Source organism: Grus americana, chromosome 5 (genome assembly GCF_028858705.1).
Source record: "Grus americana isolate bGruAme1 chromosome 5, bGruAme1.mat, whole genome shotgun sequence".
Lineage (NCBI taxonomy): Eukaryota > Metazoa > Chordata > Aves > Gruiformes > Gruidae > Grus > Grus americana.
Genome location: NC_072856.1, coordinates 2,503,572 through 2,530,318, shown reverse-complemented (window position 1 = coordinate 2,530,318; position 26,747 = coordinate 2,503,572). Strand labels below are relative to the sequence as shown.

Sequence of the window (26,747 nt, the reverse complement as noted above, 5' to 3'; positions counted from 1 at the left end):
TTGAGATCGCTTTTTTAATGGCATAGCTCTCTGTTTTTAGGTAAGCTCCTACCGTGATGTTACAGTTAAGAGTGTGCGTTCTCTGAATACACAGGAAGGAAAAATTCCACAGAAACAAAGGGGTGATGATTTTTCCATATATATTATTACTGTGTAGCTCTAATGCCCACTTCAACAAATGTTAAAAAATGAAGATAAATCCTTTTTCCACTCCATGAGGAGCTGCAGCCTGGTAAATCCACTTCCATTGCAACAGGCCAAAGTGTCTTAGGCTAGTTTGTAACTCCAGAGGAACAGAAGGTTAGACTAACACTTGGGACATCTAGCATGAGGGGGGGATTTCAAAGGTCCCAGTAGGTCAGTGGGAGTAGAATGAGTAATTCTTGAGGAGAGCTACCCTTTAAATCACTGCCAGCAACAATCTCCGTGGCCAGAGCTGCTATTATTTCCCTTCCCGCATTGGATAAGTCACCGCGTATTCAGTCCATACGTGATAATAAAACAGACATTGTAATTAATCCCTATTGAATCTGGTTCAATATGCTTCTTCGGGCATCCACTTTTTGGACACTGAGCTGGCTGGAATATTGCTCCGATCTAACATGGTCTCTCTTATGCCACCTCATGCCTGTGTGTTATTCTAGGTAGCCCCATAGATGCAATAATTGAAGCTTTAACCAGTCCTGATGTAAGAGGTTGTAAAAGGATGGAAATGCCCATGTAAGCAAGCCCCAGTTACAGACCGAATGGTATGCAACTGCCATGCGCAGTTCCGTTCACAAAAATGGAATTATGAGTCAGAGTGAAAATTAAGGTCACGTAGATTTCTGTACGCAGCAATTCTTGCAGAGTATATAGGCTTTATTTGCATAATTAGCTTGCTCTTACTCAATGTTCTCCATACTGTGCTGGTATAAAACTGTATCAGCACACCTTGTTTCGCACAAGAATTGTGCAGTGATAAATAGGTTATTCTAAAATACGTAGCATTTTTTACGCTAGATACTTAAACCAAAGCAGAGTGAAGCTGCTGTCACAAAGGGGCACTTAGAAAACCAATCTGAGTGACCCTCTGATACCCCATGACATAAGAAACAAAGTTCCTGTTATTATACTGTAGTTATTACACAGAATTCTGAAAGAACATGTCTTTCCATCTTCTTATCCTCTTAATAATCCTACTTGTTTTTTCCAAGGAATAAACTTTGGAGCGGGGGGCAGCTGAGGTTGGACTTTGCAAAGGCCCAAATGCTGCTGTAGGTTACTACCCTATTTGGTTCAGTCATGAGGAAAATCATCTCTGATTATTTCTCCCTCCTGAGCAGGGTTTTGCAGGCTGAGTATTTCTTGGTATGAAAACCAGAGAATTCAAGTATACAGGCACCTTCTGAAAAGCAAGTACTGACTCTTTTTTCGCCTTTATTTTAGCAAAATTTGTTGGTTTCTTTGACGTGCAAAATCCCAGTGGTGAAAGTAGGTGTTATTTTGCCAGAGCTGAACAAATGCATTTAGCTTCATCGTTACTTAGATAATTTCCTATGTTCACATTAAAGTGTTGAGGAAAAAGGCCTACCTACACACACAGATCTTAAAGAGAGCGTATCTGACTTCATCTTTAGTTCTTATTGTAATTACATACGTTAAGCACAGAGATTACACTATTCTCATGTAAGTGCATTTGGCAATATCCCTACGCACATTGTCAATACAATAGCACTGCTGGTCCTAAAGGAATGCCTACCTTGCATCACGTATCATGTTCATGTAGACTCACCACACCGGCCTCTTCCCCACTTTATTCCCCTGTGTCCAGATGACCACCCGAACTCAACAGTTCATTAAAGAGCCCATTACTGGCTCTTGAAGATGCTGCAAGGCAAAGCTGGGATGTTCAGCACCAAACAGATTGTTGAGAAGCAGGGAATTAGCATGTTGGCTTCATTCAGACTCTATCTTGTAGCTCACTCTACCAGCACCGTGTAACAGAAGACATCATATATCATAGCAGATGTTTCCAACTAGCTCTTACAACAGCATTATAGAAGTTATCACTTCGTATTGCACAAGCTTCTGTAGGCTCTCCAGTAATCTCTCTGGTTCTCACTCCGAGTTTGTCCTGGACTTCTGCACACAACTATTCCTCCTCTAGTATTCAAGGCACGTTGTCGTTTTATTCTTGGTGGCAGCAATGAGTGCAGAAGAGGGGACAGGAGAGGCACTGTCCTCATTTTAAATTGCTTCTGCCTGGTACCAGAAACCCATCACGGTGCTTCTCAGACTGCAGTGTGTGCACAGGGCATGTCCCTTCATAGCAATTTCCTCAAAAAGGATACTGAAAACCAACATTTGAACAATTGACTCCGTTCTGGCACACCGTTTTCTAGTCCCTTGTGGAGTTTGAGCAAGGACAGGCTCAGAAGTACAACTGAAGGGCCCAGGCTGTATCGCTCTTATGAATGCAATTACAAAGGATGGAAATTGCTCTTCCAATTATCAGTAGTCATTGAATCTAAGGCGTAGAAAGCATCTAAAATGGGGATCAAATTCCTGCCCAAGAAGTATTCTGAGAACCAGACAAGAAATGCCATAAACGAGAGGACAGTTCTGCCAGTCTTGAATTCTTTGTTGCACTGTGGTACACCTTCCAAGGAGAGGGGAACATGTCACCATCCAGTCCATACGTGGGTGAGAGGCGGGCATTATGGCTTTGAATCACTTTTGTTAGGGAGAGAATCAAACCTAGGCAATTATATTGCCATAACAACTGTATAGCCATCGTTTTATGAAAAAATGGAGGATCACCTCTTCCAGTTCCATTTTAGAAAGAAAACAAACATAAACGTTCTCTGAAAAGCACAGCCTTGCCAGTATGCCAAGCATGTCCTGAGCATGCCTATGGGATCAGGCCCCTCAGGGGATATGGCAGACAGGAAAACCAAATATGCCCCACCCTTAGGTGGGTGATAAGATGAGAATTGCTCAGACCAAGGCAGTTCTGTACATGCAGAGGAGCACAGCTCAGCATTTAAAGAGCTTTAGAGTAATAGCAGAACACACCTACTGAGCCAGCTGTAGACAACACCTGAAGAAAGGACATTTTAGGTGGTAAGCTGGAATATAGTCACCTGTGTCATCAGACTTCGTTGTAGATATTGTCTCTATTTCTGGCTGTCTCTTAATGGATATACATTATATATATATACCCTCTAATTTCCTTCAGGTCAGGCGACAAACAAGTTGTCCATCAATCAATTATTTAAGAGTTTATGCAACCTACTGAAGAAGTCTAGCAATTTTTTGCAAGGGGTGGGTGTTAAAAGGAATCAGTGAACAAGTCTTATAGGGGAATCATTTTACCCGTTGGTGGGAGGAGAGAGGGCAGGCGCTAAGCTGAGGACCTGCTACACAGAGCAAGACATCAGTAGAAAAGGAGTTGCTCTTTCCATTTCTAAAGTATTGCAGTCAGATTGCACCCGAACCATCTTATCCGATTGCATCCCTAAATCTAGAGCCCAAATAAAGATACAAAAGCAAAGCTACAAATTTAGGAGAGGGAATGTAACCATTATATGCCTCCCTTCATCATGAAATAAGCTTTATTAAGCCAAGCTTATCCTTATCCCCAAAGCTTCATAATCCTTTTCGGTCTGTGTAAGCTTCATTGACTTTACTCATCCATACAAACAGCCACCAAGCCAGCACCCTTCAAATCTTTCAGACAACCTACAGGATAGAAAGCCTTGAGTTTGCCTAATCATGGGAAGACAGGAAATATTCACGAGCTGAAGGTGGAAAAGAGGTTGATGGAAACCCATTTGGAAAAGAGTTAAAGGATGCAATGATCAAAATTATCCAAGAGGAGACTGAGGAAAAAGCTGAGAAGTGAAAGGAAAATACTAGAGTTGCATAACATGAGAACAAGAAAGTAAATGGAAGAAGAAAATACAGAAAGATGCCATTCTTCCTCCTTTTACTATAAAAGATTGTCTATATTTCTCAGTATTAGTGCAAATGCAAAATGAAGTGGCTTGCCAACTTCTCACCAGGTGTTACCCTGACCCCTTGAAGTTTGTGAACCATGCCAGAATATGATAAAGGTAAACCAGCTTAATTGTTAATAACCTTTATGAAATAGATAAACAAATGAATATTCACACAGAGCAGCCTGTTGAACCAATTAACAGAAACATTTTAATTAAACTGAGGTTGCAAAACGACAGACTCAATAAATTACTGTGTTCAAATGAGTAGAATGCCAACTAAATGCAACAAATGATCAGTTCGATTTATGAGACTGACATCAGAAAGAACCATTTTGTGCCAGTTTTTTATTTAGAGGATTTCAGTGGAACTCGGGATCTAATCAGCACAGCTTTCAAGTCTCACCGGTAAAAATATGTAGGAATCCTTATTGTTTGTGTTACCTTCACCAAGACATCCATTTAAAAATGTCTTCATGTATTACCAAATAGAGCATGCAGTGAAATCCCTGCGTTCATCTTCAGACAGTACTAGCACTTAAATACTTATAAAACGTTACTACTGTTACACATAATTGTCCATCTCCCCATTCTAACCAACCTTGGATTTGGGAACACAAAACTCATCTAGGTACTAGTTAGAAAGGATTTTGAAATTACATTCACGGCAGTTTTTTAATAATTACTTTTTTAATCATGATCCTTTTCAATGACATCTGTCAGCTATTATTAGGAATTACCCAGAACAGTGTTATTAGTACGTGCACATACACACAAAAAATATAAATAAAAAGAATAAATGGAGATGTTCTTAAAAAACAAAGGCAAAAATAAAAAGTCCAAACTCCTCCTGCTTTGTGTGTTGGGCTTTGTTCCCTAGAAGGTGGCTGCTGTTGTCTGTAGCTTGTAATAGATGTGAATTGCTCACCAATGTGTTGCAGATGAATCATGTTGATCATGGTGAAATCTCACTTTAAGATCTTTCACATTTTCCTCCTTTGGGTGGTTTATCCACTGAAATCTGGGGCATAGAGTTCTGGATATGGATGGCAGAGGAGAAGAACCACTTTTCTTCCACATGGTCTTTGCTTTTATGGGCAAATTGTCTACTTATTTGCCATTACAGAGTACATTCACGGGTTTAGGTCAGTTAGGTGAATACAGTTCAATATAGATTTTGGCTCAACTGTCTCATAATGGACTATATTAGCTATAAATGATGTTAGAAAATGTCATCATTGACTCATCATTCCTTTGCAAAATCAGCAAGATTAATCAGAGGTCATGCACTCTTTCCAAAACAGGTATTGACTTTCAATCTAAAAGTCATGAAGCGGAGCTTTATTGATATTCTCATAACTTCTCTTTTTTCCTGTATTCTAGCTTTTCCTAATAACCATGTTATCACCACTCAGCTTTTCCCCCCCCTCCTTTTTTTCCTGCTATTAACTGATACCCACACATCTCCTTGTTCTTTCATACCTCCTCCATTTCTTTTGACTGTTATTCAATGCTCATCTCTCCTCATTTACAGTTTACCTTTCCCATAAGGTTTAAAGCACTTTCAGTGAAGATATTCTACTATGGGCCCACTCCTAGCTTCTTCATTTTGTTGTCTCTCTCAAATTCTGGTGCTCTTGGAGAGCTACTGTGCCTCTACACAGACGGTCATTATGCTTTCCACTAGCAGAAGCTTTCCTTGACCATAAGCAGGGAGAGGCTAGGTCCTTCTCGGGGCCAAAAAATTGCTAAATACCAGGTACAAAACCAGTAAGAGAGAGTTCCAGGAAAGGAGCTGGTCCTTGGAGATGCTGAAAGAGAAGAAAAGTTTGCGAGGCCCAAAGAGGCCCGCGTGTGATGACAGAATTAGGTATGACTTAATTCCTCCCTTGGATATAGGAACAGAGCCACAAACGTACTTAGTTGCCTAACAACCAATGTAGATGCCCACAGGTCCTTGGAATCACTGGGAAGTAAGCATTTAGATAAAAATTTATATATATATTTAAAAGTCCATAAAAGCAAGAGTACCCTAAATACCCTTGCAATCTGGACCTACTCCTCGGTGCCTAGGCTTCTCGGTCTTATTCAAAGCTGGTCCACATCAGAAAGCTAATCAGGCAGCACAGTCACCACTCAATTAAAATATATACATGTATTTATGCATATAAATAATACATGCTATACAGACTCTACGTACTGTATTCAAACCAGCTATTACAGGTGTAAAACTTAGCATCTAGTTATCCGCCTCCCTGTGCAATCCATGAACAGTACTAGTTATAACACCCAGGTAGTTAGAGCAAGTCGTGTACGTATGACCAATAGCGATGGGGACATACCCCAGGCCATCTTCTTCTTTGCACACTTATTTTATCTATTCTAGAATATCCCTTAAATATCCCTGTTCTAATGTGTCCTGACTTCTTGCAGTTTGCTTTGTCCTACTATCCCACTTTCACTGAGCCACTGAGCCAAAAAGCACTAAGAAGGAGACCTTATTGCTGCCTTCAATACTGAAAGAGGGCTTATAAGGAAGATGGAGAGGGACTTTTCACCAGGGCTTGTAGTGACAGGACAAGGGGAAATAGTTTAAAACTGAAAGAGGGTAGATTTAGATTAGATATAAGGAAGAAATTCTTTACTGTGAGGGTGGTGAGGCCCTGGCACAGGTTGCCCAGAGAAGCTGTGGCTGCCCCTGGCTCCCTGGCAGTGTTCAAGGCCAGGTCGGATGGGGCTTTGGGCAGCCTGGGCTAGTGGAGGGTGTCCCTGCCCGTGGCAGGGGGTTGGACTAGATGATCTTTAAAGGTCCCCAATCCAAACCATTCTATGATTCTATGACTCTACGAAGAATTTCCTTTAAACTTTTTCCATAAGCAATGAACTGGTGCCTCCAATGAAGCAAACTCATCAAGCTAAGTCAAGAGCTAGTTCTCCCCAGTTTAAAGGCAGTTCATCACGGCTCTAAATGCTGAGTTTAAGAGCAGGAAAAATAAAGGTTCATGGTTTGGAACAAGAAAAAAAATTATCCTTAACCTACTTTTCCACCCATTCTTACTGAAATTAGCTTTGCCCAGCTCCTGAGTTTCTATGCCAGAAGACACACACACACATGGTTGGTCTGCAGTGACTCCTTGCAGCAGTTGTCTGGTGAAGAGGTTCTCTTTGAGAGTTGCCAGTTTCTATCCGTGCAGATACGCTTCAAGCCAGTGCTCCCCAGAATCCTTCAGTGAACTGCAAGAACAGAAAGTAAAAAATCATTTATGAGGAGACAATACTCAACTTCATGGGAAGCAAACTGTAGTTTAGATGTAAAAAGAAGTAAATTGAAAAAATGGATTAAAATCTGTGTGGACATGTCATAGCAAAATCTGACTGCAGGGGATGAGTTGAAAGGATTTAAGGAAGAGGAAAAAAATCTTTGAAACTTTGAAAATTTTTGAAAATTAAAAGCGCCTTTAGAAAAACCTAAAGAAACACCAGGTTTGATCTCTCCACGGATGTTGATTTGAAATCGTTGCCTATGTCCCTCACTTGCATATTATTACAGCGCAAAACTATCTTGTTAATTGATACTTACTGCAAAATATCTACAAAGGCTGTCAGTAAAGTCTTGCTTTTATACTCAATGCCATGCTTATCACAAAGGGCTTTCACCAGAGGAGCTGCTTTCCAGTAGTTGTGTCGAGGCATTGTGGGGAAAAGGCTGCAGAATTGAACGAGAGTTATTCTAAGACTTTGCTTGCACCACTCTCCGTTCCCTCTGTTCAAAATATTTCCCTGCCCTCCCCTAGAAGGAGAGCAAAGGGTCTCCTGATGTGGTTTCATGTGAGACTACATGGCCTATCTCACTTTTAAGTGACCCGTATTATTCCCGCTCTTCTCCCCATAATCATACTCACTGGTGCTCAATTTGGAAGTTCAAGTGCCCCGTGAACCAGTCATTGAACAAAGATTGTTTCACATTGCATGTTGCATGGAGCTGGGAGGAAAAAAGACCAAAGAAATACATGATTTAGCTTTTCTTTTTCTGCAAGGCTGCTAACTGAAGCCCAGAAATCATTACTCATCCTCGTCTAGCAGAAAAGGCAAGGTAGACTCAGGGATTATAGCCATCATTGCTCTGAAGAATTAAAGTCTAGATTCAAATGGGTTTATGGGATATAGTTTAATTTAGCTAGCTCTTTGCTCAGAAAGAACTTCTTCGCTGGCATGCCCACAACCCCAACTGTGATTCTTTTAAGAGGTTCTCCTCACATCTTTCACTTGGACGAAAAGAAAAGATGCCTAATAAAGAAAACAAAAAAACATTCTTCTGGCCTCCTCAAACTAGTACAAGTGGAGTCAGATGCAAAAGTATGAGGACAAGCATCTGTGTACACGGGCTTCATCTCACCTGATTTACACACCTTTAGTTTGAAATCTGCATCTGAGCTCACCACTTTAGAGTTAATGGAGAAAAAAAATAGCCATTTTCATGGTGCCATTCATCTGCCCTGATTTAGATGTCTACTTTAGAGTAAGACAGATCACGCTCTAGAATTGGCTCTTTCTCTCCAATGAACGTAGCAGGTGTTCAGATGTAGGCATCCAGATTTGGTCAGATGAATACCAGGCTGGGTCTTTTTCCCTTAATATTAGGAAAAATGCTTAGAACTCACTATGTGGGATTATACTACTGGAGGCAGTATAGATGTGAGTAAAGTTGTATTTACATATTCATTATTCATTTTTATCAGGCCTAAATCTTGTCAGATTTATCTTATCTGCAGTAAACCTGTAACCTGTAGGGCAAAAAAGAAAGATATCAAGTCCCGCTTTGCTTCTCTTTAGTTGGCCTAAAAAGGAGATTGACTGTTATTCCACCAGTACTTTTTCATAATATGGTAGGAAAAAGTGATGTGAAAAACATGTCAAAACCTTCCAGTGAAAAATAGTTGTGGTTTTTTTAAATGTCCTGTTTTCCAAATGAGGTTTTAATTGTTTTGACTACTACAGAAATTCATGCCTATTTAACTGATGGCAAGGACAAACCTCGTTAACAGAGCATTAAAGCTAACAGAAGAACAATGTTGTCTTTGTCCTATAATTCAGAACTGCAGACCCGCTCTTCCAGAAGAAAGGAGATTCTCACCTGAGTAGATACCCAGTCTTTGTTCTTATCATAATCAATGTCCATTGGTATGTGATTCATCTGCGACACCCAAATAAACCAGGTACTCTCTAGGTACCTGGGCAGATAAACACAGAAACACTTATCATATCTCTAGTCCCATCCAAATTTATCATTAAAACACTTTCCTGAGTCTCATCTTATGTAAAAGAGCATTTTTACGTTAATTTAGGATTTTCTAGTCTATCCCTTTGCCTCCTAACTTTGGGGGTTTCTTTTGAGAACCACTCTATCTGTACCTGCAGATGGCCCTGAGCAGCCACCACCACCACCCTGAAGTTACGTTGTTTCTTCTTGGTTGACTATTTCTGAGAAAATTGTAGTGAGTATGACTAGTTTTCGTTTCTTTCCATCGAAGCTCAATACTGTTTACAAATGCCAGTCATGGGGACTCCGGGTATGCTGTGTGTTACCTGGACAGCCAGTAGTACACCATGAAATTGTTAAATCCCATTAAAGGGATATACATGAGGCAGACTCGGATGTTGAAAGACACAATCAATAACAGGTCCTGTAAAACAAAACAAAGCAAAACAAAACAACCAAAAAAAAGATGAAAATAAGCCTTTGCTGATGAATTCCCTCCACTCCATCGTCTCCCCTTTACTTGAACTGCAGTATTAAAAATGTTCTTATTTATTGATCTCATATTTATCAAGAGTAAGCTCCACATCATCATTCTGCTTCAAGTTGAGTGTATCCCTGGAATATTCCCACAGCACTCACTTTACCATCAGCAAACAGCCCTCTATCTAGGTTCTGATAGTTTTCTGTTAACTTTTATACAGCTGCTAAGCAGCTAAAAAACCTCTTCTAAAAAATTCTCCCTGGACCCATTCACTGATTCCTGTTGCAGCAACCCTAGAATCAGCCTTTTCTATCTTGAACCCCACAATCACCTGAGGTGAAGGTGAATATAACCGCAGAGTGGTGACATTTTTTGAAGGTTTTCTAGGCAATGCAAGTAGTGCTTACCAGCCACTTTTTCCTCTTGATGGCAAAGTAGAATATAGACAGCTGGAAGAAGGGTACAAGTGCAAGTGGCGCCAATACTGAAGGAAAGAATGAAAACAGAGAGACATTTACAATTTCACTGCATCATAAATCTTACAGAATATTCTTCTGTAAGAAGAAAGACTCTTCTTTCCAGTGGAAGAAAAATTGCTGTCTTCCCTTTGCACTAACTTTCACGTGTCCACATAATCTGTTCCTCTTTTCATCTCACCATTTCTTCATTTCTTTCCCGTCCCTTTCTTCCTCACACCCCTATCTAGTACCTAACATCACATAATCCTAGCACAGACATCAGGGACAACTCCTCCTCACATGAACCTTCTTTAACGTGAAGGAAGCTGCCTGAAATTGTGACTTCAATGGGATAATCTTTAACATCTTTATTTTGGGGAGGCGATGCAGTCGTGATTTTTAGGTGACGTTCCCACGGCACTGCAAGGAAGCGGGGATACTCACAGATGAAATACTTATGCTGATAATTGTACGGCATGAACTTCTTCTTCTGTTTTCCAAGCTGAAAAATGAAAAGACATCGTAATAGGCCAGTTGGAGACCTGAGACCCTTCATAAGGTATTTCGTATTCCCGTCTAATGAACACATCGAGAGCTACCTCTTAATGTCTCTAATTCAGCCCCTCCTCTTGAAAAGCAGGTGCTGAAGTTGCAAAGCAATGGAGAGAAGCGGATTTCATTTCAGCCTCTGTATCCAGATATCAACGTTATGCCGATGTCAGAACAGAGCCATTTTTTTAGGAGAGTTCCAAAACCATGGCAGGATACAAAAATGCTCAGAAATCACAAAAATGCTGACAAGTCTTTCGAATTTTGTAGGGGAAGTTGCCAGTAATGAAAGGCCAATCGAACCAATTCCACGTATTCACCACAGAGTGCTGAGACTATCGGCGCTCGGGGAGGAACAGGTTATTAACATGAAAACTAAGACAAGAAACGTGATGGGTGATGAACGCAGGATGTGTTTGCTGTGAAAGCTACATCTGAATTTCCGTATCAGAAGAGGTAGGATGCAGGCATCCCATATTTTTGAGTAATAAAGGAGATAGCGGCCAGAAATGACACAAGCATTTGGATGCTATCCTAAAACAACTGCAAGATCAAAGTAGTAAATACTCTATAAAGACATCTGCCTTTTTGTTTTGTTGAATATCTTACCTTCCAAGTACACAAAACAGCAAAGAGATGAAATATTTACAAAAAGAGTAAGTCGGTTTATTTCCTCCCAGTGTATTTTTTTCACTATTTGCACAAAAGGGTTCTCAACATCATCTGCAGATTTTGTGCTCATGATTCTCATAAGAGATCTTTCGGAAGACTAGTGACAAAATCCTTCCCAGTTGCAGATAACAGTTTTCTGTAAATAAATATTTTGTATAAACTCTTTACAGGAGTCTTTCTGAGATAGCAGAGTTGGAATTTTCCACGTGCCTGGGAGAGCTGTAATTTCCTTCCTTGTTACCAGCTAAAGGAGAGTGAGACGTTATTTGAAGAGGCTGGTTATCGAACATAGAGGCCATTTCATCGCCCCATGAGTAAACTGGATTTGCCAAAGAAAGGAAAGGTAAAAGACACCTTGCCTATCCCGATGATATCAGAAATTGTAAGGATGCAGGGAGACTCTGTTCGTGGGTTTTATTTTTATGAAAGCTTCACAGTTTGTGATTAAGAAATAATATCTGCTACGCTTGCGTTTTGTGCATAGCAGCTATACTGGTCCTGAAGGATTTAGGTGCCAAACAGCTCCCACTGCCACAACGACCCAGAGGGAACATCTGACTCACTATCTACAGGATCACTAAGAACATCTAACACTAATGCAAGTGGACTGACTCATTCTTTGGGCTGCCTTCAAGGTGCTTACCCTGCTCTTCTAGCAACACAGGGAACTTAAGCACTGATTTCAAGAATTTGCTTCTCAGGAGCTGGTGCTTAAGCATCGTAATAACCAGTCAGTACATGAGACTCTCAGACCTTCTAACACTTTGGAACTTACCATGAGTTTATGCAGAAAGGCACAATCTGGGTTATGATTATACCTCATTCTATAGGTTTCTGTCTTTAAAACGTTTCTTCCCAACAGCTCTTTGCTTCTCCACACATCCCCATGCTCACCTCCACAGAGAGTGTCTTTCCCAAGCTGAACAGGAGAGGGTGCATGTTGAGGTCGGGGTCTTTGCGGAAGCAGTTGGGTTTGGCGTGGTGCTGGTTGTGCAGGTGATTCCACCAGCTGGCAGGTAAACCCTGCAGGAAAAGTTAAAGACCAAGGAATGAAACTCAAACAGTGTCAACAATGACATCACTATTTATCCACCTATTATTGATGACTGCGCTACACTTCCCTCACAGGCGATATGGCCTGAATGTAGGGACACTCCCATTCATTGCTTAGCCCAGATTAGCCCCAGAGAATATTCCCACAATATGGCAATTACCTTCAGAACATTTATCACAACGATCTGCAGAAGTCGATTCCATTTAGGCTTCCTGAAGACAGAGCAGTGCCCCAGATCATGTTGGAACCAGCCCATCTGGATCTGGAAGACAAAAGGATCACTGGGGAAACAGAATCACAGCGGCGTTGCATTAATTTACCTCAGATCTCTCTGCAACTTCATTGTGTGAGTGCATCTTCCTTCTGGTTGGGGAAGAAACACTACCTGCTGTCTTACGTGCTCGGTGCTGAGAACTTCATTCCAGGGTACTGTCCACTAAAGCTGCTCAATTCCAGATACTGATTTTATTGTAGCAGCTAAAGGGAAAGTAGAGAGGCCTCATTGCAATTAATTTGACTGTTACGGCACGGACACCTTTTGCTCCCATTGCAAATATGTAATTTCCAAGTAACCAGCTAGAAAGTGTAAGAATTTCCAAATCCATAGCTTCATTGCATTTCATATTCCCATGGAAATACAAGAATGCTCTTTGAGGAATATCTGCCTTAGCAGCTAGTAGGCAAATAGAACAGATGATTTAAAAAAATTAGTTACTTTGCACTTGTTCCACAGATGTCTGAGCAAACCTAAGGTTTCAGCCCTACTAAGAAAATCTTGCTTTCGTCCTCACCTTCCAATTTCTCTCTTCTAAGGGCCACAAAGTCCTATTCCCACCTTCCCTACACTGACCCTGACACATATCATGCCCTTCTATGATTCAGTTTACTAATCCAGCAGAAAACTATTCAGGGTTCGTGACTGTAATTGGCCCATAAAGGACCCAACAAACACCAGAGCCATCAGACAGTAAACAGAAGGAACATGGAGCCAAAAGTGGAGTTGGGAATGAAACATTCCCTCTTTTGCTGGGGTAAGGGATTAGCTCAGCTCATCCCATCTTGTGAAACTGCCAGCTCCACAACACCCCACCAACCCTAGCGAGCAGCTTGTCAGCAAAACGAGATTTGCTGGAGGCAACAAAAATTGTCGTGTAGAACGTGCTTGTTGTCTTCGGCCAGATAAAAGAGTCTAAGAAGAGGCAGTAAAGCAATGGCTGGGATAAGAACATTTCATTAATTCTTTCCATCTGGAAGAACCAAACATGGCTGCAGTGTCGAACAGCTGTCAGCAGTTTACCTGAGCAATGGTGAAGAATGCAATGCCAACCAGGAAAGGCACTAAGGATATCCCAAAGTACCAGACCACGAGCCAGGATGCAGCATCCAGTACCAGGAGGTGAAGGAAAATCAGGAAGAAAAAGATGTAATTTGGCCTCAGAAGTCCCATCTTCTCAACAGTGCAGCGCAGCTCACGAAAATCCTCTAAAAGCGATTTCTGTGGGTAAAGGGAGGATTAATGCACAGTCTACTTCAAAAATGTAACATAGGAGACCCAGTAGTAGCCACGGAAGTCAGAGGAGATATTCTATCAGAGGGGTCTCCGTGCAAAAATGAGCATGAGATGAACAGATCTTGGGTTTGCTTTGACACCGGAAAACAAGTCGCTGACAGGCTCTGTTACTGAGACATCGAGCAGAATTTGGGGCTCTGGGGCTCATTCCTTGCACCCAGGTGTGGATTTAGTGATTCCGGGACAGCGCATGTTTCCATGCACAACTTCTGCCAGCTGCCTCCCCCACCACCCAACCTATGGCACAGGGTCAGGCACGCTGCTTCAGAAATTATTTCTGCTAGCTCTCTTGTTTTCCTTCTCCTCCCATACTGAAGCCCAAGCCATTCCCACAGCTGGATTCTAGGACACTCACTTTTTTATTAGACTCAAAGCTGGGTTGATCTGGTGCCAACTCCCCAATCAGCAGAGATTTCAAGTATTTTTTCACCAGAGACTTATCATTGTGAAATGCTACAAAGGCATCCTGAGAAACACACAAAGGAAGGGGGTGAGAAAGGGTATGCGATTAAACACCAGGTGCTGAGCCGCTACTTTTTCCAGGTCTGTGATATAACACATAATCCAGTTTCCTTTTTCCAGAGACTTTTCAATTTTTCTCCCTTCGTTTGCTCCTCTAGTTCTTTGCCATCAGCTGGAGCTTGGCCCAAGGAAGCTGGAAAAGTTTCAAGAAACTAGATTTCATAAAAGTACTTGGGCGAGGCTGGTAATAGACATGAAAGTGTTTGATGAAAAACTCTTTGCAGAGGGAAACATCTCTTTCATCTGCTTGTTTCAGCACAGTCCTTCCCTAGAAGGCTCCAGCCAGCAGCCCTGCCCTGTGGATAGGACCCAGGAGGAGGAAAACACGTCAATGAACGAGGTGTCTCTTTGCCATGCCTAGGAGAAAACAGCGATGTTTTTAAAATCCTGTCTTTATTACACTAGGACCTTAGGAAAGATATGCCGAAGCTCCATACGCAGCAGGACTAACTGAGTATCTCTTACAGTTCCCTGTAAGTTTGCAGACTGGATGAGATTTTGGGGAACGGGGTAACACTAGTGACACAAATGGATCTGACCAAGAACCATTTGAAATACCCGTTTCAAAATCAAATATAAACTATGGAACAAAGGATGAAATTCCAGATAAACCAAAACTCTTCTTTAGCTCATGTCCTCGGTGAATTTTCCAGAAGAGAGGTAAAGAGGCTGACCATACTCTTTTGTCTTCCAGAAAGAGTAGATACAACAAAGTCTTCGGTGTCTGAGCAGCCAGGTATTTGTTGACTTTGGCTCTGAAAATCAATGTGGGTGATCATGACACAAAAAGGTTCTGCAGATGTCTAGACAGGATTAATTCCCTGGAAGAGGACAGAGGACTTTCCTTGTGCAGTCTGACATTCCTCTGGAGTGTTTAGAGACAGTCTATCTCCGAGTACTTTAGTCTAGAAATCAGAGCAAGGTGACTTTTTGGACAGGTGATCTTTCTACAGATATCTAGTGGCTCTTTGTCACAATGACAAATGAGTAACTCTGTCCAGACCCAGAGGACTGGGGAAATCTTTCCATCGTGATTCTGTGCCCCTCATCCTACAGTTTTTTATACGTTTTTATGTAGCTCCCTCTTGCCAGGAATTCTAACGCTGAGTCAAGCTGTCAGTATCCATACTGCAGCTTAGAATAAGGAGCCAGAATCCTTTTAAGCAGAATTTCCTACCCACAACATCAGTATCACAGATTCTTATCACAGAAACGCAAACCTTTCAGTCCTGCAACCTGTCGTTTCTCCTCCCTGCTCTTAGGCCATGATTATCATCTTAGGAGAGATTAACTTCAAGGACTATCATCTGCAACGCACCTAACCTCCAACATTTGACATCGACGTAATGTTCTGCAATGCATATTCTCTATATTTACAAAGTAATCCACACAGAGGAAGAAAATTCTCACTATATGCATATATAATTATGAGCTCTAGAGGAAGATAATTCTCACCATATATATATACAATTACGAGCTCTAGCATAGTCAAGAGTACTTGAAAAAAAAAAAAAATCCCAGATCCTGGCTTTAGGCAAAATCATGCACCAGACAATCTTTTGAGACACCTTCCAGTCCTGCTTTTCTGTAAAAGTGTGTATTTCTCAGAATATATGAACAATAGCGGCATTTTAAAAGCAAAAAGAATGATAAAGATTAGCAAAATAAAAATCGAGAGCAAGACAGAAAATGTCATGATGCCGCAACAGAAATCCACAGTGTACCCACAATCTTGGCTACTGCATGTAGTTCTGGTCGTTCTGTCTTCAAAGGGACGTAGTACAACTAGACGCAGCAAAAAAAAAAAAAAAGATGAATAGAGTTCTGGAACAGCTTTCAGACTAGGAGACTGCCTTGGAAAAGAGGTAACAAGTTAAAGAGTTTTAAAACCCCATCTGTAGCATTGAGAAAACAATGGAAAAATTATCCACTGTTTTCATAACACAATAATTAAACTAGCAGGAAGTAGGTTTAAAATGCACAAAAGTAATAATGAGGAAAACCGGATTGTAATATTATTGTAATAATAAATACAAGTAAGATCAAAGGTCATTCTTTAAACTCGTTCATACCAGACAAATTCACTGCGGTTAAAATGCTTGGCTGTCCATAAAGCATAATAATCTGAATGCAAGTCCTGACACCGGGGGCTGCAGAAGCTGGGAGGACATAGCTTGGGGACAAACCATGCCATGCATTCTGTATTCCTTGACTCCTTTTGTAAAGAAACAGAAACTGCAGGAGACGGCACCGGGCTACAGGGATCTCTGGGCTGGCTTGGGATGGTGGGCAAGATTAGCGTCCCTTCTTCGGTCAGCTCTCGGTGCAGCACCGGTTGCGACCTCACGCCATGTTATGGAGGTCCTGCCTAAACGGACACACAACCCTCTCTTTAAATCAGGGCTCTATCTGCCAGTCAGTGAGCTAGAGAAGAAAACCAACAAGACTCAGGAGCTTTTTCTTCATCTGAGAACACTAGGTAGTTTTCTGCCTCAGTTTCCAATATGGTGAAAGGAATGAAATGTGAAAAATAACTGATCTGATCCATTTTGGGCCATGAGTTAGGAAGTGCTATTCCATCTTACAAACTGAAACCTCAGCAATTGGACATTCTTGTCTAATTGAAGTCAAGAAGTCTTGTCGTGACAAGAATTAAATCTATGTCTCCCACACTACATGTTCATGCCCTAATCCTGGTTGTATTTCCAATGTGCGTATTTCTGACTATTCAGAAATTCACTATCTACTTTCAGCAAACAGTCTGTGAGATCTGCTTAGAATTTATTATTTCTGTCAATAAGCAATGAGTTATTTTAGAGAAACCCTCTAAATCAACAAATTTTGCAGGGATCTCTGGAAAACCTATTTTCAAATACTGATTATTTGTAGAATTTTTCCTTCTCTTCTGTAGCCAAATGTCATTCTGCTGCTTTCTCAGTCATTTTTCCTGTATTTTAGTTCTTCTCCCCCCTCCTTTGAAATAGCTTTTTTGCTCAAGACTCTCTTCTCCTCCACTTGCCTGTACCAAATAAAGTCACTTCCTTGAGTGCCCCCTTCTCTTGCTTCACTGCCCCCCAAATTACTTTATATTTGGATATTACCTCCTCCTTATCTGTCTTATCTATCCATCTACCCATGCTCTATCATTTGCTTATGGCTGGTTGCATCCACGTTACGCTGAAAGAGAAACCTTTACAATGAAAACACGCACCGAGCATGCTGCTTCCTACCCTCTTCCCTTTCACGCTGCTGCAACAGAGACACTTCTCAGGCATCTGGAAGACAGCTTGCCTGATCATGCCTAGTGGCAGGACAACCCGCACGGATACTGCTCTGTTTACAACTGGGTGTAATGAGCCTAAACAGAGCTTTACAGTTTGCACAGCAGGTAACTCTGACCTTGACGGTAACCAGAAGTGCATTTTTACAGACAGCACAGGCATGTCCACTGCATTATCTGGTCAAGGACGGTGCCAACTGCCACAAGCAGTCTCCGCTGGAGTCCCACCGTGTCATCCTGCCCTTACAATGGATCCACCTTCCTCCACTGTTCTCCTAGATCTTACCGTAGCATCTTGCCCAGCATAGTGGGTAATAACTCGGCTCCCTCCCGGGTGGCGTTTGGAAAACTCGCTGACATCGTAAACCTTCCTGTCAATCACCAGCCACTGCTCCTGACCTTGGCCACGGCCATTGTGGATTCTGATGTCTTCCCAAGTGAAAAGCTGTAGAAAGGCTGAAACGGGTCGCGTCTCCTTCTCAGCGGAGCCAGTCTGTGGAGCCATCTGTACAGGTAGATGTGCAGTCAGCGCTGAGATTCACTAGTCTAAGCTTTGCAGCACCGTGTCCAGGCAGACGGTGAACCATCTCAGCCTGCCCGTTATACAGTCCCACTCCAAGCCACTCCCTGTGCTTCTAGGGCTGGTTGGCTCCCCTTGCCCAAACACACCCTCCCATAGCTCCCTCCTCTTCCACGTTCACACCAGACACTTCGACACACCCTTGAATAAAAGCCTTGTTCCTTCTTGTCCTTTCTGAACTGCTTTTGGAAGGTCTGATTACTCATGAGAACCGTAGACTACTTCACCGAATACAAAGGTGCACAAATAGAAAGACTTAGGAAGGTTATCTGTTATTCAGTTAAATGAGATGGCAAAATGACAGAAAGGACTATTACGTGAGCACCTGTGTAGAGCGTTAGGAACTGGATAAGGTAAGCTGTTAACTTGCTTCCATACTGCTGAGTCGATTTGAGGATTAGCCAGAAGAGAAATCTGAGGAAGGCTGTGGGCAGCTCTTCCACAGCAAATATTCAGTGACCTTCTCAGAAAACTGAAGCACTTTCAGCATCCTGTAACCCCTTAATCAGTCATTAACATCGGAAAATCCTGCATTTACCATACAGTGGAGCTTCGTACTGTCATATAGCGCCAAAATGTAAAGCTGTAAAGGAGCCTGTGTGGAGAGCCAAAAGCTGCTATTAAATGTGTTTGCTAATATCTCTCATTCGACTGTAATTCCTGCCTTCAAGGCATGGAGCCAACTCGTACACTAGCAGAGTGAAAACAGCAGGATGCTCCAAGGTCTGCAATCTCTCCACAAGGTATCTTTTAATAGTCTCGTCACTACCCAAAAACTTCAGGTTGTCCTTGGTCTTTGAAATTTTCTGTGTTGTCCCTGGCACGCTAAATTCATGTGTCTTTCTTAACTAAAAACGTTGTTGTTCAAAATATCACCAGATCAGAGTAAAGAAAGAACACATTAAAAAAATCATTATTTCTCTCCAATTAATTTAGCTCGCACATTGACAACAGTTTGCAGATAGTTGTTTTCAGTGTTTCCTCTGTATACTCCAGTCATTCAATCATCTCATTGTTCAAGTAATTAATTCGTAAGTCAACAACAGACATGAAAAGATTTTGGGGTTGAGAATAATAATAACAACAACAACAGTTAACACCAAGTTTGGCTGTAGATTAGGAGTTTATAAAATTATGTTTAACAGTGCTGTTTACATAATTAACCTTACTTAAGTATTAGTCTTGTAGAGCCAAAGTGTAAATATCTCTCGTGTTCAGAGAGGATCTGCTGTGCAGTAAAGAGGTAAGAGTTCTCCGCTGTAATAAATAGCAAAGAGAAGGCAATGCCACGTTCCCTATGAAGTCACATCAATTTTGCAGGTGACCCAGAAAAAACTAAGCCCACATATATGAAATATTGCCCTACTTGAGAGTTTGGATTCTCTTAATCTTGTATTTAATTTTTTTTTAATCCAAAATTACTAGCTGTGGGTGCTTTTGAGGCAGGTACAAGCGAGGTAGGCAGATATGGTATAGTCTGTCCTCATTAGGTTTCCATCCTGTCCCTTTATAATGCAACATTGAGTTAAATGCCAAATCATGAGTTTTCCACCTTACCCCAAACTTTTTATTTATGTTTCTAAATTTATTATGTTTATAACTAAAATATTGTCTACAACGATGCCCAGTCCCTGCCTGAAACCTAACAGTTCTAGGTCTCAGCTATCTCCTGTGACAGTGAGTTTCGCAAACAATTTACATACTGTGATTCAAAAAAAAAAAAAAAGTGGTTGTTGTGATGTGCTCCCAATTCTGAGAAGGGCTGGAAAAATTCAGCTGAAGTTGCAGGCTTCAGGAAGGACAAAAAGATAAGAAAGACAAACTACGTTCTTGATCAAGGTGCCTCAGTAGGGTGAGGTGAAATCATGGCTGCGTTCCCTGCCTCCCAAGCAGATGGCACGCAGGAAGCCTAGGCAAGGGATGATCAAAGCAGAGATGATCGGATAGGCCTCTGCATCAGGAGAAAGGTACCATTTAATTTATATAGAATAACTTTAATTTGAAGAGTTTGTCCTTAAGGGACTCTGGAATCGAGTTCACGGGATATTTGTGCTATAAGTGGTGATGAAGCTTCTCAGCTTACAATAACTTTTCTTAGCGCACTCTGTGCAAGTCTCAGACTGCAAACACAGTGGCGAATGGTTTTCGTCTTCCTTACATTTCCCAGTGAATTAACAGTAGCCCAAAAACAGTTGGGTAGAGACAGCTGAGATCTCAGATAGCAGAGACACCCACCTTGCCCTCAGCCCTGCATGGAGTGGGCAGTCTTTCTGGCTGGCAACTGTAAATTATGCAATTCTAATTCTTTAAATCATGTAACATCTTGCAAATTAATCAGTCAAGCCCAAAACAACCGTTTAAAGTTCCTGACATGTAGCAATGTCTGAACCACCTTAGGTAAAAGAGAAATGTGACTATTAGAAGGCAGTGATAAAAGAATGGGAGGAATAATTTCTACTGTGCTGTCATGTGGCATTTTGTAATCCTTTATCTTGCTCTAAATAAAAGTCAAGACTGTCCGTACTAATGATGTGTTCATGTTCCAGCATGGAATCTGTGTAGTCTTACACAAATCCCGTTCAGTACTTGAGGTGGTGCTAATAAAATATGCAATAGTTGTTGCAAATTTCTGCATATGTGGGGTTTTTTTATATACATGCAAACAATTTCAAGTGACTCCATAGCTGGCTGCAAATACCAAAAAAAAAAAAAAAAAACCCCTCCCCATCATCTTCTATTCAGACTTGTCAATGTAGTGGCTACCTGAAAAGAAGTAAAAAAAACCGTGGGTTTAGATTCTGGGCTACAAGGAGCTGGAGAATACAGAGCCAGGAACCCACCGGAGTGAACAAATAGAGGACGTCTCTGCCTACACACCGTCGGTAATCCCCACCGCCAACCCACGCTCTGGGCGCCAGTATCCACCAAACCACTGGTGTTACTTAGAGGAATTAAGTTTGGGAACTCTAAAATAATTGCCCTCCGTTTTAATAGCGTGCCTAGTATTTCATGCCTGAATTTATTTAGCATCAGATCCCACCCAGATGGTCCTGTTGCGCCCATCGATATTACGTTAGATTAAAAAGCCTCGAACAAGTCTTCTCCCGATTTGAAAGCAGAAGCTGTCTCTGTCTATGTTATCCAGGTCACCAAACAAATTTCAGAGTTGCATGGAAAAGCCCAGAAGCATAGAGAAAGCCACAGTCGTGCTCACCCAGAGAAACTATTGAGAAATCAGCCGAAGTGAATTTACACCATACTCGGCGTTCTGCAACAGCTACCCACACACCTGCCAAACCCCATGTCATATGTATCTGGGAGCTAGCACACGTGCTCAGAGCTAGTCTACATCGCTGCTTTTGTGACTAAGAGTCTCCTTGCACAGGCACTTGACACAGTTTTCCAGTTTTCCAGAAAGCCGGTACGTGACTGCTGAACTGGTAGTTATTGCATCAACATTTTTATCCCGTATCACGTAAATGTTTGCAGTTTACACTTAATCCACTGGAGATAAACTGGCAGAGCACAGAGTGGCCCAGAAAAAAAAAAAATCCAAGATACACTGAAGCATCTTGTTTCTAAGAAAATCTCTTGTTCCAGAGAAGTCCTCTAAGTTCTGAGTAATTTTGTCATACAGGATGCCACCTATGGTTCTCTTGACCACCTTTGCTATGGAAACTAAATTTTGCATGGAGCCTGTCACACGTGCTGTGAGAACACCTACCAGGTGAAGCTCCTGGGCAAGCCTGGATGAAGAACATCTACTTTATGAGCTGTACAGTCTCACCCAGAAGGAGAACTTAGATTATCCAAGACAGACAGTTAATGGGTTGTACATGTCTCCAGGGTTAGATGTCAACAGTACAGTGAGTTTGAAAAGCATGACCTTGGAGGTAAACATCTACAATTACAGCTCCACTTTTCTATGTAGGCAGACCTGAGTCTTCCTGCCCTGCCATGGCTGGTCTGAAGGCATGGTGGAACAGCACCTAGCCCTTGAGGAGGGCTCATGGACCCTCTGCCCTAAAGACCTCTGGCAGGGAGCTGACCTGCGTCCATCTGCTCCCACTCCTGTAGACAGAGATGATGTTCCTTCCTGGGTTTCATGGACCTTCAGACAAGACTCTCTCTTCTGTCACCATGACACGTCTCTTTCCAAACACAGCAAGGAAACTGAAATCGTTAAAATTAGTTTCTCTCCGGCACAAAACTTAATTGGGAATCCATAATTAAGGACAAGGCTACATTCTGAAGCATCTCCTCAATCTTTTCAAGAGACAATAACTTTTGCAGAGTGCAACATTTTGAAGAAATGTTTTAGAGAAAAAAAAAATCCAGTAATTTGCTTGATAAGAACATTAAAAGACAGCGTGTCAGTCAGGAGGAGAAAAGGACCAAGTTTTCCTTTTTTAGTATATTCTGAATTAATGAGACCCCACCCTGTATCTCAGGTGGGGCCACTTTTCAGGAACATCATCTACTTTCAGACATCGGAAGAGAAACCAAAAGGAAAGCTAAGCTTTTTTTCTGTAGGGCACAGAGTCAAGTTTGCAACGGAGGCCCTCTTCTCTTCACTGCCTTGAGGGGTTTAGTTTGTTCAGATATTTAAAGTCTGTATTAACCTTGTTTCATTCCTTAATTCAGATTTCAGTAGTAAGCTAACACACGGGGGTTTTTTTTCCTCTGTGAAAGCAATCTGTACATCTTTTTCCAAAGAGAAAAAAAAAACACCTGCGAAATACCACCATTTGGGTGGCGGCAAAATTTGCTTTCACTCCTAACTTTGGGTTGTATTTATGGGTAAACAATAAAAACCCCAGATGGATGCCGTGTTAATTATCATGAGGTGTAAAATTAGGTTCTGTAATAAGCGCTGTGAACCCTTTCATCTAAAAATCCCCACAGAACAATAAGTCGCATTGAGACGCTGAACTACATTATATAAATTCTTTGTACTTCTGTGGAAGTTACTAAAACCCCTACACAGAAGATGCTGCGCAATGAAGCTATAAAACTTGACACAATTTGCTACTGCAATTCCAACGTGGCCTTCTCATGCACACATCGTCTGCAAACACACACACAAACTCTTTTTAAAGAGGGTTGATATTAAACTCAACAATCACCATGTAATTAATATTTCTATTTTGTGTCCCTCATTTAACCTACAATTCCTACAAAATACACCCTTCGCCCTCCAACTTCACAGGCGTCAGAACCCCAGGGGTTCTCCTGTGGCTTTAAGATCTAAATTCAGCTGGTCTAAAATGATAAATTCTGGATTTAACAGCTGTTAAAAAGCCCCTCTCAAACACATGAGTAGCATTATATATTGTTACAAAGAGGAAATATGACACAGAATAATTCAAGCTATACTCGTTAAATGCCTGTAACAAACCCGTTTTGTTTTCCCACTGCCACCTATTTGGGGCTGTTTTTTCAGTCTAATGCTATCTTTACAGCATTTTCGGTGTTCAGTGCAGAGCACCCACTGATCGCAGACACATTTCTGAATGCTGTGGATATGAAACTGTGCATCCACCAACAAAAAAACTCTACAAAAGGTGACCATGCTTGACAGTTGGTTTTGTTGGTTTTTTTTTTAATACATGGCTTGTGCAACACCAATTAGGAACAACATGGCATAAGCAAGGATTAAAACACCCACGGTGGTTCCACAGCTTACACACAGAACACCTTCTTCCTTCTGTCCTTTCTGTGGGTCTTGGGTCACCTTCCAATTTCTGCAACGTATGAGGCAGGGATCCTGCTCAACTTGCTTCCTGCACTAGTCGACCATAATTAAATTCTCTGCCCTTCACCATCTGCCTCCTACACCGTTCTTCCTCAGACATGTATCAGGGTGTATATTCTTAGCAGGGTAACATACGCATTTTGACTCAGAGTTGTGCATCAACCCTAAGCTTCTAGATCCTATCCTCTCCACAAGGAGGTCCGTCATATTTTTCATTTATATGGCTGAAGAAGCTTTTGCTACTTGCTTTTATTTCTTTTGCAATGCTTAATTTTCTTTGACACTTTAGCAACTCCTACTTGCACTTCCATGACATTTTCCCTATTCTTTGCATTCCCAATCTGCCTCAGAGAGAATTCCTTATCAATCCAAAATGCTCTCCTGAGTTCATTTCTCCCCTGCTTGCTAGGGCCATAAGTCCCATAAAGGTTTTATACCCTAAGACTCCTCCATATTTGTGTCACTGCTCCTTACTCTACCTAACCATAATGATTAGTTCCTTTCATTTTTCAAATTTTGTTTTTAAATAAAATCAGCAAAGAATCAATTCCAGCGTAGCAAAGCTGGGGCATGTAGCTCTGACATGGGCACATATATACTCCTACCTGCCGGTTCTTTTATCTCTGGTGGCAGATCATAATTTGCTACCATTGTATTGCAGAACCTGTGAAACGAAGCCTCCAGCAACCAAAATGGAAGGGCAATTTTCACCATGAGTATGTCTCCACAGTATTCCTAGAACATCTCGTGGAGGCGTCAGACACACATAAATTTCATGTTCCAAGGACTCTTTTGTCCTTAGACAAGCATTCCAGTGACAGAAACTGGACTGTTAGATGATATTTTATTTATTGAGGTATATTTTAAGCTAATTTTCGGGGCGGGGGGGAGGGGGGAAAGCGTTGTGTCACTTGATCCTCCAACTCTACAAAACTACTGCTTCTCACAGAAGCAAACCACTTTGCCTGAAGGACACCATCATAATCAGCCTTTCATATAAGCACTCATAAGTGCATTAGGTTTCATTGCTGTTTCAAAACTTTCTTTGTAGAAATTCCTCACCATTTTCTGAACACTTTAATTTAGTCCCTGTAGCAGATGTAAATCGCACAGAAACCACAGTCGGGCCAACAAACTCTCTTCCAATGCTACATAATTCTCTTTCTTTCCCCACCCATGAGTAGTGTTGCATCAATACATTAGTCTTCTACATCTGACCTGTTAAGAAATTTTTTATACTCCTTATAAAAGAACCTATCTTGGGAAGCAACAAATCATCCTGTTCCTGAGTGGCTCAGCTGCATCAATTATCTATCCTGGATGGACCTACAATCATCTTCATTTCTCCTTCTTTTCTAAAGATGGAGAAATTTCTATAAACGCCACACTTGCCCTCTTCAGGAATTCAGGATAATGGAAGCAAACACATGCACGGGTTGGGCAAGGATTGCAAATCCAGATCATTCGTTACATTAAAAAGTCAAAACAGGTGGGTGTTGGGAAGGGGAAAACTACAGCATTTTCCTCTTCCAGTTGCCCCATCACCCTTAACTGTTTTAACATCACCCTAACATTTTTATCATTCCAGCTACTCCATCACTGAAAATGTTCCTCCCCGATTTGAAAAAACTAATTTCTTCTGGGCTGGAGCCACATCTTTGTCCAATGATACTCCACTTAACTGGATAATCTTCAAAGCCTTATGAACATCAGACCCCATGCAAATGGCTGATAGATTTGTTTTCCTTTGAAGGTCTTTGGGGACTGTATCCTCTCCCAACATCCAAATCCCATGGAGAGGCTGAAGACTAACTGGCTTCACCTTGGGTGTAAATGCTCTGTCTTCATCCCTAAATAAGCTTTGCTACAGTACTGGGTTTGGTTTTTTTTTAACAATTATCCTATTCATTAGATCTCTCCTTACACCATGTAATTCAAATAATTCATTGCCTAACCTGCCACAACTGTGGCAGAAAAAAGAGCGTGTTAAGTACAGGATATGTGAATGCTTAGTGGTTACTTGGCTTTGAACAATTACCGACAGCAGAAGGTTAATTACTTTCCCCTACCTCATGATCAGATCCATGGAGAGATCTTCAGAGAGAATTAATTTTTATGCTTATTAAATCTGCACTAGATATTTAACACACCTTTCATTTCCTAGTGTTTAGGCTGAACTAAAATAAAGACCCAAAAGCAAAAAGTCAAACAAGCTATTCCTGCTTACAGGCAAAGGTTATTTTAACACGGTCTTACCTACTACAGAGGGTGAGATGAGGATATAATGCTTTGGTCAGTGAGTATGAGGAGTTCCATTCTCACATCGGTCAAAAGTTTCTTTGAGTTGTGCCTTAATTTCATATTTATTTAAGTGAGCACAAAAGTAGGATAGTAGCAAGACGGAGGCTTTAAACACTCGTTCTTCAGTTCCCAGTGAGGTTGGAAGTCCTCCCTCCCTTCTGATGCCTGACTGCCATCCTGTGGCTATTTCACAAAGGTTCCATCTTTTAGGGCTGAACTGTGAAGCCAAATGACTTCTACTAAACGGCAAATTTGGGTCTGATGGTATTGTTCCAAGAAAGTGTA

The 26,747-nt window shown here is 41.4% G+C and overlaps 2 protein-coding genes across 2 annotated transcripts in view; one reads left to right on the top strand and one right to left on the bottom strand.

Annotated features, from left to right (window-relative positions):
* Positions 1-4,168: 4,168 nt before the first annotated feature.
* On the bottom strand, positions 4,169-18,441 carry LOC129206578 (acyl-CoA (8-3)-desaturase-like). Its single transcript, XM_054826057.1, has 12 exons — positions 18,113-18,441; positions 14,380-14,490; positions 13,752-13,949; positions 12,615-12,716; positions 12,295-12,423; positions 10,624-10,681; positions 10,129-10,205; positions 9,567-9,664; positions 9,115-9,211; positions 7,883-7,962; positions 7,561-7,686; positions 4,169-7,214 (listed from the first exon to the last, which is right to left on the bottom strand). The coding sequence occupies exons 1-12, from the start codon at positions 18,329-18,331 to the stop codon at positions 7,163-7,165; spliced, it is 1,347 nt and encodes a 448-aa protein (XP_054682032.1). The 5' UTR covers positions 18,332-18,441; the 3' UTR covers positions 4,169-7,162.
* BEST1 (bestrophin 1) overlaps positions 16,315-26,747 on the top strand; it is a 108,355-nt gene continuing 97,922 nt past the window's right edge. The window contains exon 1 of the mRNA XM_054826038.1: positions 16,315-16,325. The gene's annotated coding sequence lies outside the window, so the exon portion shown is untranslated. The remainder of the gene's footprint in view (positions 16,326-26,747) is intronic.

Excerpts from the sequence above, each read along its gene's own strand:
- LOC129206578 (XM_054826057.1), bottom strand. The coding sequence starts at position 18,331 with ATGGCTCCACAGACTGGCTCCGCTGAGAAGGAGACGCGACCCGTTTCA. Across the intron at positions 10,682-12,294 it reads GAAAGACACTCTCTGTGGAG|CTTGGAAAACAGAAGAAGAA; the intron begins GTGAGCATGGGG and ends TTCATTTTTCAG. Across the intron at positions 7,963-9,114 it reads AAGACTGGGTATCTACTCAG|CTCCATGCAACATGCAATGT; the intron begins GTGAGAATCTCC and ends TTTTCCTCCCAG.